The sequence below is a fragment of the Gracilinanus agilis genome, chromosome 3 (assembly GCF_016433145.1).
Source record: "Gracilinanus agilis isolate LMUSP501 chromosome 3, AgileGrace, whole genome shotgun sequence".
Taxonomy (NCBI): domain Eukaryota; kingdom Metazoa; phylum Chordata; class Mammalia; order Didelphimorphia; family Didelphidae; genus Gracilinanus; species Gracilinanus agilis.
Window position 1 is genome coordinate 287,787,091 of NC_058132.1, and position 13,979 is coordinate 287,801,069.

The following is a 13,979-nucleotide window of genomic DNA, read 5'->3' on the forward strand; positions in this document are numbered from 1 at the left end:
CCTCTCCTTTTGAGGACTCTGAGAACTGAAAGACCTCTTGGAAAGGTTGTTAGGTTGGTTAACTTGAGTAAATAAAATCTCTATTCGGAGTTATTCAGCCAAAAACCATTGTTGGGCAGTATAAACAGGGAAAACAATAAAAGGAATTTTAATAATTCACCTAGTCCACATATACACTGCTTCAATGCTGAGGTATTTGAAAAACATCCCAGAAAATTCAAAATGTCCTTTAAAATGTATCTGTAACTTAGCATTATAAAATATTCTACATCCTCAAATTTTTATAATAAAAAAATTCTCCTTCTTAAAAGGTCATCCACTATTATTTAAGTTCACCCTTATTTATTTTTTATACTAGTTAGTGAAGATTCAGAGCAGTTTGCAGTCACTTATGTAGTATCCTCTTCACATACTTGACAGCTGATTTAAGTGAACAAAGGTAGAGGGAAAACCATATTCAATAAAATCACTTAATCACATTTATTCTCACATGCTATTATTCTTAAAATGGTGCTGAAAGAGGGGGAAATTCGGATGCTCTAAGAAAAGGTCAAATGAAATTTGTGCAGAACAGTTTGGGTAAAAAATGATTAATGTAACAGAGTGGCCCTGACCCCTAATTTATTCACAGGATTTATTGGCAGGAAACCCCTTGGCATGAATGCTGGGTTGGCAATTTTGAACAATAGCCAAAATGTACATAATACTTTGAAATACAAAATGAAGTAAAATGTGTTGCTACAAATATAATTCAATAATCACCAGTGGGAAGAAAATATAAAGGAGAATTTTGCAAGTATCTGGCAGATTAAAATAGTTTGGGTACTCTGCCTTAACACAGATGAGTCTGTTCTGATTATTCCTTCCTCAGGCTGCAAATTCATGAGTTTTTGATAAGGTTCCTCTTACCTGGAAGGCTCTATTCTCCTCTATCCAAATGCTACCCATCCTTCAAAATACAGCATCAAGGTTCACCTCTTAAGGAAATCCTTCCCATATAACTTCAAACCATGATGATTTATTACCTGACCTCTAAGAGAATTTCAAGGAGCTCTTATTAAGAAATTTTGATACTTAATATCTGCATCAATCCCTGACGTTTATTATATTTTGCCTTCTCTTGTCAATGAGTTTTTTTATTTGTAAGTGGTATACCTCCAGAGTGAGATTTAAGCCTCTTGTAGACAAAAATTCAGTTCAGTTCAGTTTTTTTTAACAAAACTATTAAATATCTACAAGTTTTTATGATCATGTCTAAGAATAAAAAAAGAAAAGAAACTACTTTTGTGTTTAAGGAGCTACATTATCCTTGGATGGTGGGAAGTGGAGGAAGAATAAACTAAACAGGAAGGTTAATACAAAGTATATCCAGCATCATTCATTGGAAAGGACCTGGATTCAAATCTTATATCTGACAGTTGTATATAAGCTGTGGGACTTTCAAAAAGTCACTTAACTTTCTGGTCCTCACTTTTCTATAAAATGAAGGGGTTGGACTATATGGTTGTTGAGATTTCTAGCAGCTCTAGGCCTACGAACCTATAATATAATTTAAAAAGTAATTTAAAGAGAGAGGGTAAATTTTATTTTATTACCCATAGTATATTACAATGCTAGACCTCTGGAAATATTTTTAATGAATTAAACATATGATTAACCTTTCCTGTGATTTTTCCAAATAATATATAAATGGCATATATATGTACATATACATATATGTATATATATAATGGCATCATCCACACAGTGCAAATACAATAGATATTTTAAAAAATATTTGATTATTTTAATCAATGGGAGAGACAACACATACAAAGAAACTGAAAAGAGAGTTAGGAAGGGGAGGAGAGGAAGAACATCTTGCTTAGGGACATGATGAAGTCCTTCAGGCAGGTGGAAAATTGTGAGGTACATAACTGCGTGACAGAATGATCAATAAGTATTATGCACAATATATGCTTGAGTTGACAATGTGTTTTTTGTGGCAAAAATACAAATTTCGACTTAGGTACCAAAAGGAACAAGTTGTTGCTAGTATTCATTCATTATAATTCACATTTATAAAGAGCAGCAAAGTTCATAAAATACTGTCTTTACAACAACCTTAGTTAATAGGTAGTCCTTACATAATAAGTAGACTCATAGACTCTTTATCTCTCCTTCTGTCATAACATTGGTGGTTGGCTCTTTATTCTTACATAAAGTAGGTAGTGATTATATTAATATTATAAGCTATTTCCAGGTTTCAAATCGTAAAAAGGGATAAAGTGACCATTTCAGTAGAAAAATGGGTGAGGATTGGAGGGTGGGGAAAGATTTGAAATATTTAATGAAAATAATTGAATAAAAGCAAGGTAGACAGGGAGAAATTTCAGGAAAACACAAAATAACTCCCATAATATTTTTTGTCAAGAGTCTTCTGATTATAATGTTCTAAAATTAAGAGAACTGGTATTTTTGAGCTGTTAGTTAAATCCATGGTAGGAAAGGGAAAGTAGTACTAAAAGAAATATTAAATTAAACATGCACTTAACTGATTATCAGATTATAAATAGATCTAGTTTAAAAAGTAAATCCAGGGGCAGCTGGGTGGTTCAGTGGATTGAGAGCCATGCCTAGAGATGGGAGGTCGTAGGTTCAAATCTGGCCTCAGACACTTCCTAGCTGTGTGACCCTGGGTAAGTCACTTGACCCCCATTGCCTAGCCCTTACCACTTTTCTGCCTTGGAACCAATATGCATTATTGGCTCCAAGACAGAAGGTAAGGGTTTTATAAAAAAACAAAACAACAACAAAAATCAAACCAAAAAAAAAAAAAAAGTAAATCCAATGGGCCTCGACATTTAAATATCAATTCAAAGGATAACAATTTTAGAAAACAATGAAGATACTAGATTATTCATCTGAAATAACCTGTTAGGCCACTAGATGTCATCATTGTTTCAAATGAAGTAAGAATTCTTTTAAGCTATAGCAAAAAATCTGTAACTTCAATAGCAGTTAAATTCCACTCTATTTGATTATCCAGCATACAGCAAATTGTTCTGCATTTAAATCAGGTATAAAATTGAATACTTTGACAGAGACAAATTTTCTTTATTCTCATTGACTTTTAAGACATCTGAAAGACTAAGTGACAAAAAAGGAAAGAAATGAAGCTATTATATATTAACTTGAATCTTTCCTACCAGTTGACCTTGGAACCATAATAAACATAATATAATTATTAGTAATTAATGAAAAAGTTAATTACATAATCTGAAAAATTTCTATCTGGGTTACTGTGTTTTTTTTTTTTTTTAAATTTAAAATCCTTACCTTTCATCTTGGAGTCAATACTGTGTATTGTCTCCAAGGCAGAAGAGTGGTAGGGGCTAGGCAATGGGGTCAAGTGACTTGCCCAGGGTCACACAGCTGGGAAGTGTCTAAGGCCAGATTTGAACCTAGGACCTCTCGTCTCTAGGCCTGGCTCTCAATCCACTGAGCTACCCCGCTGCCCCCTGGGTTACTGTTTACTGTCTTCCTTGACAAGATTTTTATGAACATTTTATTATATCAATATAATCTAAAAATATTCATTTTACTTTCTCAGTTTTTAGGTCATCTTTAGATGTCAAAGACACTAGTACTGGCAGTTTATTGCTTTACTTTGAATTTAAATGAATTGGAATAAAATGGACAGAGTCAAAACTGAAAATTAATGCTCTGGGTGCTCTTTTGTTGTTGTTGTTGTTGTTGTTTTTAACATAAGCAAAATACAGAAGTATATTAAAATTTAACTCTTTCCAGCAGTTTTATTCCTTTCTATGTAAAGTTGGAGAATTTGGTAATAGTTTTAATTCCATAGTCAGCAGAATTTTTAGACAACAATATTTCTATTTCTATAGGTTCAACTGTGTTTTATTGAAGCAATGGCCCACAGATAATGGTATTTCATCTGAGTTATTTTCTTTCCCAATTACTTATTGTTTTCCAGTTTGACTCTTGGTCCTTAAGAAAAGGTTTCTATTATTTAATTATTCAGCTAAACTTATTTTCAAAGTTAAGACTTCTTCAGGAAAGAACAAGAACCCTGAGTATATAGTAATTAGTCAGATAATCCTCATTACTGGCTTATAAATTCTATAAAATCATAAAGCATTACCCCAGAAAACTAAAGTAATCAAGATTTTTAAAAAAGTAATTCAAAACTTACTTTTCTTTGCTTTAGCCTATTTTTGACAATTCAAAAATACTTTTTGAAATTTCTATTATATGCTAAGTAGGAGAGATACAAAGAATAGAAATATAACTGTCCTTATGTATCTTAATATGTCCCTGGGGACAGAGAACATATATCCAAATGAAGAAAATAAAATTAAGTAGGAAAATGGACTCTGTGTAAAGTCTAGTCTTTCTCCATATTCAGAGCAGAAAAATAAGATGCCTGGAATTTCTTAGATTTTATTATACATATTATGTATAAATTAATAAATGTTTTATATCATAACATGCTATATTACAATGATCTAAAATAGAATTACATTCTATATTATTATATATAAAACTCATTGACTAAAATGTGATTGCCATGCTCAACATTCTTCAGCATCTCCCCATTGCTTTGAATTTTTGCTCTCAAAAATTCCCTTATTCTATCCATGTAAATATTCCCCCAACCATTGCAAATCATATCTAACTCATTCATTTTCTTCCTGGGAAAATCTTGTTCATTTCCTCCCATGGTCATTCAAATGTATTTTCAATTTCATAACACAAGCTGAATGTCAGGACTGCAATGCTGCTGAATGGAAGGGTGAGCAAATGATAGAATTCTGCAGAGACGGAATGAATCATTCTCATTACAGGAAGTTTCAAGGCTCTAAAAGCAGTTTAGAAACAACAACAACAAAATACAAGTATCCCTTCCTTATCACAACTTTCCCCATCTTGGTTTTGGTACGTTGCAGGTCTACATAAGAAATTAAATGGGAATTTTTGGGGAGTTTTATAGAAGCTGCAGATGACATGCCTAGACCAGCAGATGGCACAGAAAAAGTTTAGAAACTCAGATAGGCATAAAATATATATCTATGGTATTTTACAATAAGGTACTACTATAAATACCCTACATAAGAAAAAGAAAAATTTAGACTTCTCTGAGTGCCAAAGTAGATCATTCCAGGCTACTGTGACCAGGCTGTCCCCCCCCAACCCCCCAAACCTCTGATGTGGAAGGGATAATTATATATATTTTTAGTTGGAAAAAAGGCACAGAAGCATTCAAAACAATGATCAATTTGATCAAGTTTTCAACTAATTCCAATGGTCCTCCCCAAACTACAATGGATGGTCAATTCTGTATTTTATCAATTAACTATTTTAACTTGCACTATGTTCAATTTGCACTATCTACCTCATAAAGTTTTTGAGAAGAAATACTTTGTAAAATTTTAAGTGCTATATGGATATAGGCTATTTATAGGGATATAGGATCATTTGGGGCAGTTAGGTGGTGCAGTGGATAAAGGGACAAGACTGAAATCAGAAAGACTCATCTTTGTGAGCTCAAATCCAGTTTTAGACACTTACTAGCTTGGTCACCCTGGGCAAATTGCTTAACACTGTTTATCTCAGGCGAAGGAGATGGCAAACCATTCTAGTGTGTTTTCCAAGAAAACCCCAAATGGAGTCACAGAGATTCAGACATTACTGAAATGACTCAACAATAATAACAGGATCATTTGTACCCAAGAGGTCATAGGATCATAGATTTAGAGCTAGAAGGGACCTTTGAGATAATTTCATTCAAGCTCTTCATTTAATAAACAGATGAAGGAACTAAGGCCCATGCAAATAAAATGATTTATCCTAATTAATGTTTAAGGCAGGATTTGAATACAGGTCTTCCTACCTTAGGGGTCAGCAATCTACTCATTACACTATTCTAAGAGATAAAAGATTATACTCTTCTGAGAATTAAATGATTTACTTAATCATGCAGTTATTAAATGTTTAAGGCAGAATTTGAATATAAATCTTCATGATTTTAAGTTAAGCATTGTAGCCAATATTTCATAAAGCTGCCTTTAATATTAATGTCATTCTACAAGAATTCCTACTGCTAGGTTTTTGATACTTTGCTCCATTCCTTTCCTTATCTGTTTATTTCCTTTTCTTATTTTTAAACTTTCTTTGTTTCCTTTCCTTCTACCAACAAATAAAATCAATCTTTCTGTATCCTAAAATTTCTTCCCTATAAATCTGCTACTCCCTCAAGCTATCATCTTATTTTTCTCCTAACCTTCCCTACTAAAATTATATATTTTTAAGTTATCCCAGACCTTTTGCCACAATATTTGTAATATGACCTCACTCTTTAAGTTCTTGTAAACTGGCATTAGCCTCCATCACTCTCCTGAGACTTTTCTAAACATTTTCTAAAGTTGCTAATAATTTCCTAATAAAATGGTCCCCCTCTCCATCCTGACTTTTTCAGGGGAATAAGAATTTTCATTATTGTTCCTAAATTGGCTTCAATAATTTATTTCCTAATAATTTGCTTACCTCTCTACCAATCTTCTTTTCTTTATTGGTTCCTCTTCCTTATCCAGCCCCCAGAGCAAGGTTTCTATCATTGGCTCCTATAATATTTTCTTTGTCAGTAGTATGTATTTTTATGCCTTTGATTTTCACTTCCTTACAAATCAGTTCCAAATCCATATTTCCTAAACTGCACAAACTTTCCTCTTTGAGACTCCACATTTCAAAATGCCTGATGTAATACTGATACATTATGTTTCCACATCTAAAACTCAAGTTTAAAACTGAATTCTCTTCACTTTAAAACCCATCTTTCTTTCTAAATATCACATTTCTGCTATGTTACAATAACAGGTGACAAGCCTTTGCCACAAAGATTTGTAAGCTTGAATTTCTTAATCTTGTGTCTTCCATCTCTCCTAATACCTAATAAGTTGCCAAATTTCCTAATTCTTATTACATAAAAATTACTTATCATCTCTCCTTTCCATTTACATGAACTATCCCTCTTGATTAGGTGTGCTCATTATCTCCCTTCTGAATTATTGTTAAACTTCCAACTATCTAGTCCATAAACCATCCTTCCTAATCCTGTCAAAGTAATCTTCCTAAAATATACCGGCAGGTACTGTCTTTTGACCCTTTTGTATCTTTAGAATTTAGCATAATGCCTAGCATATAATAAGTGCTTAGCTTACTGATTAACTAAAATATATTATTCCTATGCTTAACATTCTTCAGGATTTCCCAATTGTTTTTATTTTCTGCTTTCAAAGAATACATCTTATCAATGTAAATGTTCCTCAACCCAGTGCAGATCATATGTAACTCATACCTTTTCCTGTGAAAATTTTGTTTATCCCTCCCACAAATCCTTCACAGAGATCCAATCCATCATGTTTGAGATATTATTCTAGATCTACTTTTGCTATTTTGTGGCTACAAAGGCAACGTTCAGCTTGCCAGTCTCTTATCTTTGCTTCAGACCAAAGCTAGCTCAGATGGTGTAATGATACATTTCTAAGGCTACTTCTCACATGCACATTGGTAACATGTCACAGTCTATGCATTATTTTGAGCAATTTTTCTATTGCCTATTGTGTCACTTGTAATTCTGACTGCTTTGAGATCATGATGACCCATGATTTATAACAATATCAGTATGAAGTCATCAAGATAATATTACCCAGGGGTTTGCAGCAGAGAACAACTTGGAATCACTGAAAGTGTTGCATCACCCTCCTAAATTGATTTCAGGCTGCTCTTCTCATATAATTCTGTCCAAAATGCATGTAATTGGTAACTCCATAGATTGCCCATCTAACTGTAGTTATTCTGTCAATAAGGTTTACTTTGTGACAGGCACTATGCTACATAAGAGCTAGGGATATAAAAAAAGCAAAAAAGCACTCCCTGCTTTCAAGGATTATGTGTTATAATGTGAAAGAGAGCATTTAAATAGATATATACCAGAAATATACCAAGTAGCCCGAAGATAAACCGAAAGGAAAATATTAGAAGCTTTTGTGATTGGGGGATGTCTCTTGTGGAAGATGGCCTTGAGCTGAGGGTAACCAGGCAAGCCAGTGGTGGGGAGGAGAGGGTACAGCAGTAAAGAGAAAGGACATGATCAGACCAACCATGAAAGATGTAGGGTCATGTTCAAGAACTCTGAGTAGGTCAGGGTAGCTAGATTAGAGATTGCGTGGAAGGGAATAAAGTGAGAGAAGATTGGAGAGATAGCAAGGGACCAAATTATTCCAGGCTTTAAATACCAAATGGCGGACTTTGTACTTCATACTAGAGGATACGAAGAATTAGTTACTCTCATTGTGAGGAGTGGTGGGATTTGACATGGGTAGACCTGTTCCAGAAAGCAGCAGAGTGGATGAATGAAGGATGGATTGGGATGGAGAAAGAATGAAAGTAACAAGACCAGTCCTATGACAACTTTACATAATAATTGGGCAACATGGTCTTTCTAGTCTTCTTTATAGAATTTCTCTTCATGAGTGATACGCTACTCAAACTGGAATAGTTATTGCTTCTTGCTCCTGTCTCTATGAATTTTTGAACATTTTTTCACCTTTGCATGTAACATTCTCCCCTCATTTCAGCCTATTTACATCCTTACATCCTTCATAATCTATCTGAAGTATATCTACTTCACGTGACTCACCTGATTCTCTTTGTTGGAAGTGATCATTCTTTCTTTGAATCTTTCAGACTATATTTATTCTCTCATACACCCTTAAATGTTTTGTGATATTATTATTTGTGTAAATGTCTTGTCTCTCACTTTACTATAATTTTCTTGAGGGCAAGGATCATATAATTTGTTATTTTTTACATCACCAGTATCTAGCACAATCATTCTTATTAGCTAGGCAGTTAAGTAATACATATTGAATTTGAGTTTGACAGTTCTGTATTTTTAGGGAATTTAAGTTTTATCAGAAGAAGTAGTTCTCTAGATGGTATTAATGGTTTATTTGCCTGTCTGTTCTCAAATACACAGGCTACTGGTCCAGTACAGAAGTGTTCACCCAGTGGTATGCTTATTTCTCACAATAATGACAATTCCATAACTTCTAGATAGGAGTGATTTTTTGCCTGTGGATTAGAACATGGATTGTATTACCAAGCCTCAGATTGCATATTTTATCTCGTTCTGTTTATTTTATAAGGTAAAGAACTAGATTCTTCATTGTTATTCTTATCTCTCCTAATCATTATGGAGAAGAAATCAAAAGCGGGAAGCTTCTATCATCCAAGTTACAGTACTGTTTAGAGGTAAGAAAACTCTCAGATGGATGAGATACTTAATATAGTGTATGTCATTGATATATGTGATGATGATACTAAAGTATATATTTCTAGGCCTCTAATTCCAAGGATTTCATACATTAGGAAACATTAGGAAATAACTCATTTAAATAATTCTTTGAAGCTTACATTATACTTTCTTCACAATAAGCTGGTTAGATATATAGAACAAGAATTATTATCCTCATTTTGTATGATTCTATTAAAATTACATGCCTACTATGTGCAGATTCTTTTCAAAATAATAGAATTAGTAGAAGCAGAATAGCTTAGTTCCCTTACTCTACCCAAATTTTAAGAAAATGAAATTTAAAAAAAAGCATTGAATTGGGAAATGATCAAATCTAAGGAGAAACTATATTAAAGGCATTCTAGCTAGCCCAGGTTCTCAAAAAGATATGGTTAGAAGACCACAAGCATGAGGGTATAGAGAGAAGTACCCAGACTGAGATCACAAAGCTTTACCAGTTGTTTGTCAAGGGGGAAAAAATCCAGTCTTGACATCTTCTAATGTTTTTTTTTTTAAAGTACATTTACTATATCATTTTCATTTTATACATAAAACAATCTTGTGAGTTAGGTAAAATATTATTAATCAGTTTATTATACTTGAGAAAATTGAGAATGTAGGTAAGATGTCATAATCACGAAATTAGTAATAATGGGAACTTCCCAATTTTTTTCCATTAAACAAGTTTTCCTTCTTGTCAAGATTATAGCTCAAGCAATGTTTTAGAGACTCATAAAAAGTAAAAGGGCTATTTTCAGAGTTCAGGCCAAAACATTTTTGGGGATGGAGACAATAAACATGTGCTAAACGATATCTCACTCTAGGCCTTACATTTAATTTTGGACCATCCATAATTTTTTCTTATAATTGTGTTCTATAATCAATCCTTATCAACTACATTACTACGTAGTTATATTTGTTTAAATTATCTTAAGTAATAAAATCCTATCTTTTTGTATTACAGAATACAATGATCCTTCATTAAATTTTAGTGCTTCATCATGACATAGAGGTAGCATAGGTTCTAGAAAGTCTTTCAGGGTGATTGTGTATTTTGGTAGATCCTACCAAACTGGAAGGCCTTTGAGTATAGCCTCATTAACTATTTGCCTTAGGTCTAAGGAACTGTCTGGTTAAATTTGGAAAATCTCAATAACAAGCTGACTGCAGGATGATGAATTTGTAAGCCAAGCCATTTCTCCAAGACCATCTACTAAGTTACAGAGCAATTGTTATCTCTACCAGTGGAAGGAATACCCAGATCAATAAAAACCAGTGAAGTAAATATAATGAAAAACATGGTGTAGTTTGTGGGGAAGACAAGAAACTATGTTCAAGAACATTTACTGTATTACAAATTATTCTGTTAGAAAATGTTAGAAGCAAGTTTCACTGAAACAGGAGCAGATAATGTTTTTATTTCAAAAAGACAGAAAATATGTTTTGATAGATAACATATTTCCCTTTGATCATTTCAAAGATATTGGGGGACATTTAAATGCCCATTTTTGAAGAGAATTATATATAAAGATTATCACCTTTCAAAATATCAGTATAACTAAAACTATTAGCTACTAAAACTAATAACTCCTAAAAAGTTTAGGAAAGTTCAAATTAATTTCAGAAAATTATCTTAAATTTGGAGAGTTTATAGGCACAAAATTGCAGATACTCTGACATTCTCCTAACTATATTACTGATTCAAATGAAAAGGGAGTGTAATTCTTGTAAAGATTATACCACTCTGCCAAAGCCTGAGAAGCTTCAGAAACTAATCAAATATTATTATATTATCTATTAAGAGTCTAGACAGTCTAGTCATCATATATACTCTAACAGAAGAGTTGTAATGATTTCCCCCCCCCTCTTTCCAGTCCTGGTACCAGATAAAAATAAAAGGAAGTATACATAAGTTCTCTAACCAACAAGAAAAGGTGTACTTTTTTTGTGATATTAAATTCACATTCCTGGTATCCCTGAAAAATAAGAATGTGATATAAAATAGAAAAGTATTACATTTTTTCACAGTCAATCTGTCGTTCAGCTACTCCAGTTTTTCATGGATTGTAAAGTATTTGAGAACAGGCAGTATTCATCTGGTAGTTCTTCACATATCTCCAGCTTAAAAGTAGGTCTAATTTTAATAAAAACATGCCACATTTAAGAAGCTATTAGACACAGCACTGAGGTTTCCTTTCATTTGTGCATGAATGTGAGACAGCAGAAAAAATTTAAAGTATAGTTTTAAAAAGAATATTTAAAGTATTCTCTTTATATTAAACTATCTTTTGGCCTTAGTGAGTTACTTTTAAAAATGTTAATGGTATCTCCTTTTATGATTAAATTTCTTATTCAACTAACTATACCCTAGAGAAATCATCTATGATTACTAATGGAACATTTAAAATAATTATAATTTACCCAAATTCTCATTGGATAAAAGACTTAGAAGAGCTCAACTTAAATTTCACAAATTTCTGAATAAATGTTTTATCCACTGTCACAGAAAAATGCAGAGGAAACTAATTTAATTTTTTATTTGAATAAACATACTTACGCTGGTTTCATTGTGTATGCATGCTTTTCATGAATGAAGATACCAGCAAGGGCTCCTGCTCCTGAATTTAAATACTAGACAGAGAAATTAAAATATAAACATTTAAAAAATTATATGATGAAGTTAAATTTGAAATATTTCAGGAACCAAAATTTATACTATTTGAAAATGTTAACTTATTTTAATTATTGTTGTTGTTGTTTTCCTATTTAGCTACCATTTGGGGATGAGACCTACTAGTCAAGTGGGATTTCTAGATGGTAAATGACCAATAATAAATTAAAGAAAAACAGTTTTGAGAAAAATGCAAAAAAATAACTAAGAATACAGATTATTAGAGATTAATTAAGTATGGTAAATTTTGCAAAAAGCATGTCTTCCTGTCAACATAATCAGATCTCTACATGTAGCAAAAGAATAGATCTGGTAAATGTAGGAAAAACTGATTGATGTAATTCAGTTAGGCTTTAGCAATCCATTTTTATCCCATTGGATATACTTGACAATAAATGGAAAAGAGTCTGGACAGAACTAATATTAGGTTAGTACTAAATTGATTATAGGATTAGATCCAGGAAGTTGTCTCAATGAATCATCATCTCGAGAGATATTCCTCAGAAATTATCCTTGATCTAAAAGTTTTTTGACATTGTTTTAAATTACATGGGTAAGATGGGACAAAAGTAATTTTTTTATCATTGTGTTTAAATAAATATATAGTGAGGTTAACAGAATCAAAATATTTAGTTTGTCCAACTTATTTATCTATATCATTCAACTACCTACTAAATTCAGTTTTATAAATTGCCTTCTTGGAGTTCATATACTGGGAATCAGACAGGTGAAAAATCCACATTCCCTATTCAATTTTTCATACCACCGTAGTAACAGGGAAAGGTTTTAGGTAACACCAAAAGTAATGAAGGAGATATGGTAATATAACTTCATATGTAGGATTATTTGGAAGATGTGATCAGAAATTGAAAAAAAGATATTGTTCAAGTGTAGTAGCATTTAGAGTGAATCTCATCTGAGAGGCACGACTCAGGATCATTTGAATTTTCATATATCAAAGCTTTGTTTCTCAATTTCTACATTCCACCTACAGTTAAATATAAATTTACTAAAAAGAGTTTTTCATTTCAGATAGAAAGATGTTAATATTTGCCTTCACCTTAGTCTAAAAAGAATATAGTCTGTTTTGCTATGATGGGAAATTTTCTAAGGACTGAAGTTCATAAAACACATGTAGGTTGAATTTTAACTCATGAAAACATGAAGATTAAGACATAGGATTTCTGTACAGAGCCATTTTCCCACCCATTCTTCTTTCTTTCTTTCTTTCTTTCTTTCTTTCTTTCTTTCTTTCTTTCCCCTTAGCTTTTGTGTATTGGCTCCTTGGTGGAAGAGTGGTAAGGGTGGGCAATGGGGGTCAAGTGACTTGCCCAGGGTCACATAGCTGGGAAGTATATGAGGGCAGATTTGAACCTAGGACCTCCCATCACTAGGCCTGACTCTCAATCCACTGAGCTACCCAGCTGCCCCGTTCCTCTTTCTTTACCACATTTTTAAGGGGAAAAAATCTAAAGTAAACTAAAAGTAAGTGAAAAATTTTTGGAAACTAGAAAAACATACAAGTATAAGCATGGATAGTATATAAAAATAGTCAAAATACTTACATATTTTGGTGACAGTAAAAATTTAAGACAAAAGAGAAAATATATAATTTATTGCTTGACTAGAAGTCACTCAGTTGAAAAACTCATGACTTGTCAAATAGTCTTTTAAAAGTTCAAATTTGACCATGTCACTCCTCCCTTCCCCCCACTCAATAAACTGTAGTGGCTCCCTATCACTTCCAGGATCATATGTAAAACCTTTGGTATGGCATTCAAAGTCATTTACAATCAAGCCCCCGTCATCAAACTTTCTAGTATTCTTATACTTTATACCTCACCTCTTTGATCCAGTGACACTGAATTCCTTGAAATTCTTTGAAGAGAACATTCCATCTCTCAACTCTGGACATATTCACTGAATGCCTCTCATACCTGGAATGCTCTT

General features: G+C 32.7%; 1 protein-coding gene across 1 annotated transcript in view; it reads right to left on the reverse strand.

The window, feature by feature from the left end:
- The window catches only part of KYNU (kynureninase), a 120,285-nt gene that overhangs the window by 23,142 nt on the left and 83,164 nt on the right, over positions 1-13,979 (reverse strand). The window contains exon 10 of the mRNA XM_044669899.1: positions 11,916-11,989. Within this exon, the coding sequence (XP_044525834.1) occupies positions 11,916-11,989 (74 nt within the window). The remainder of the gene's footprint in view (positions 1-11,915; positions 11,990-13,979) is intronic.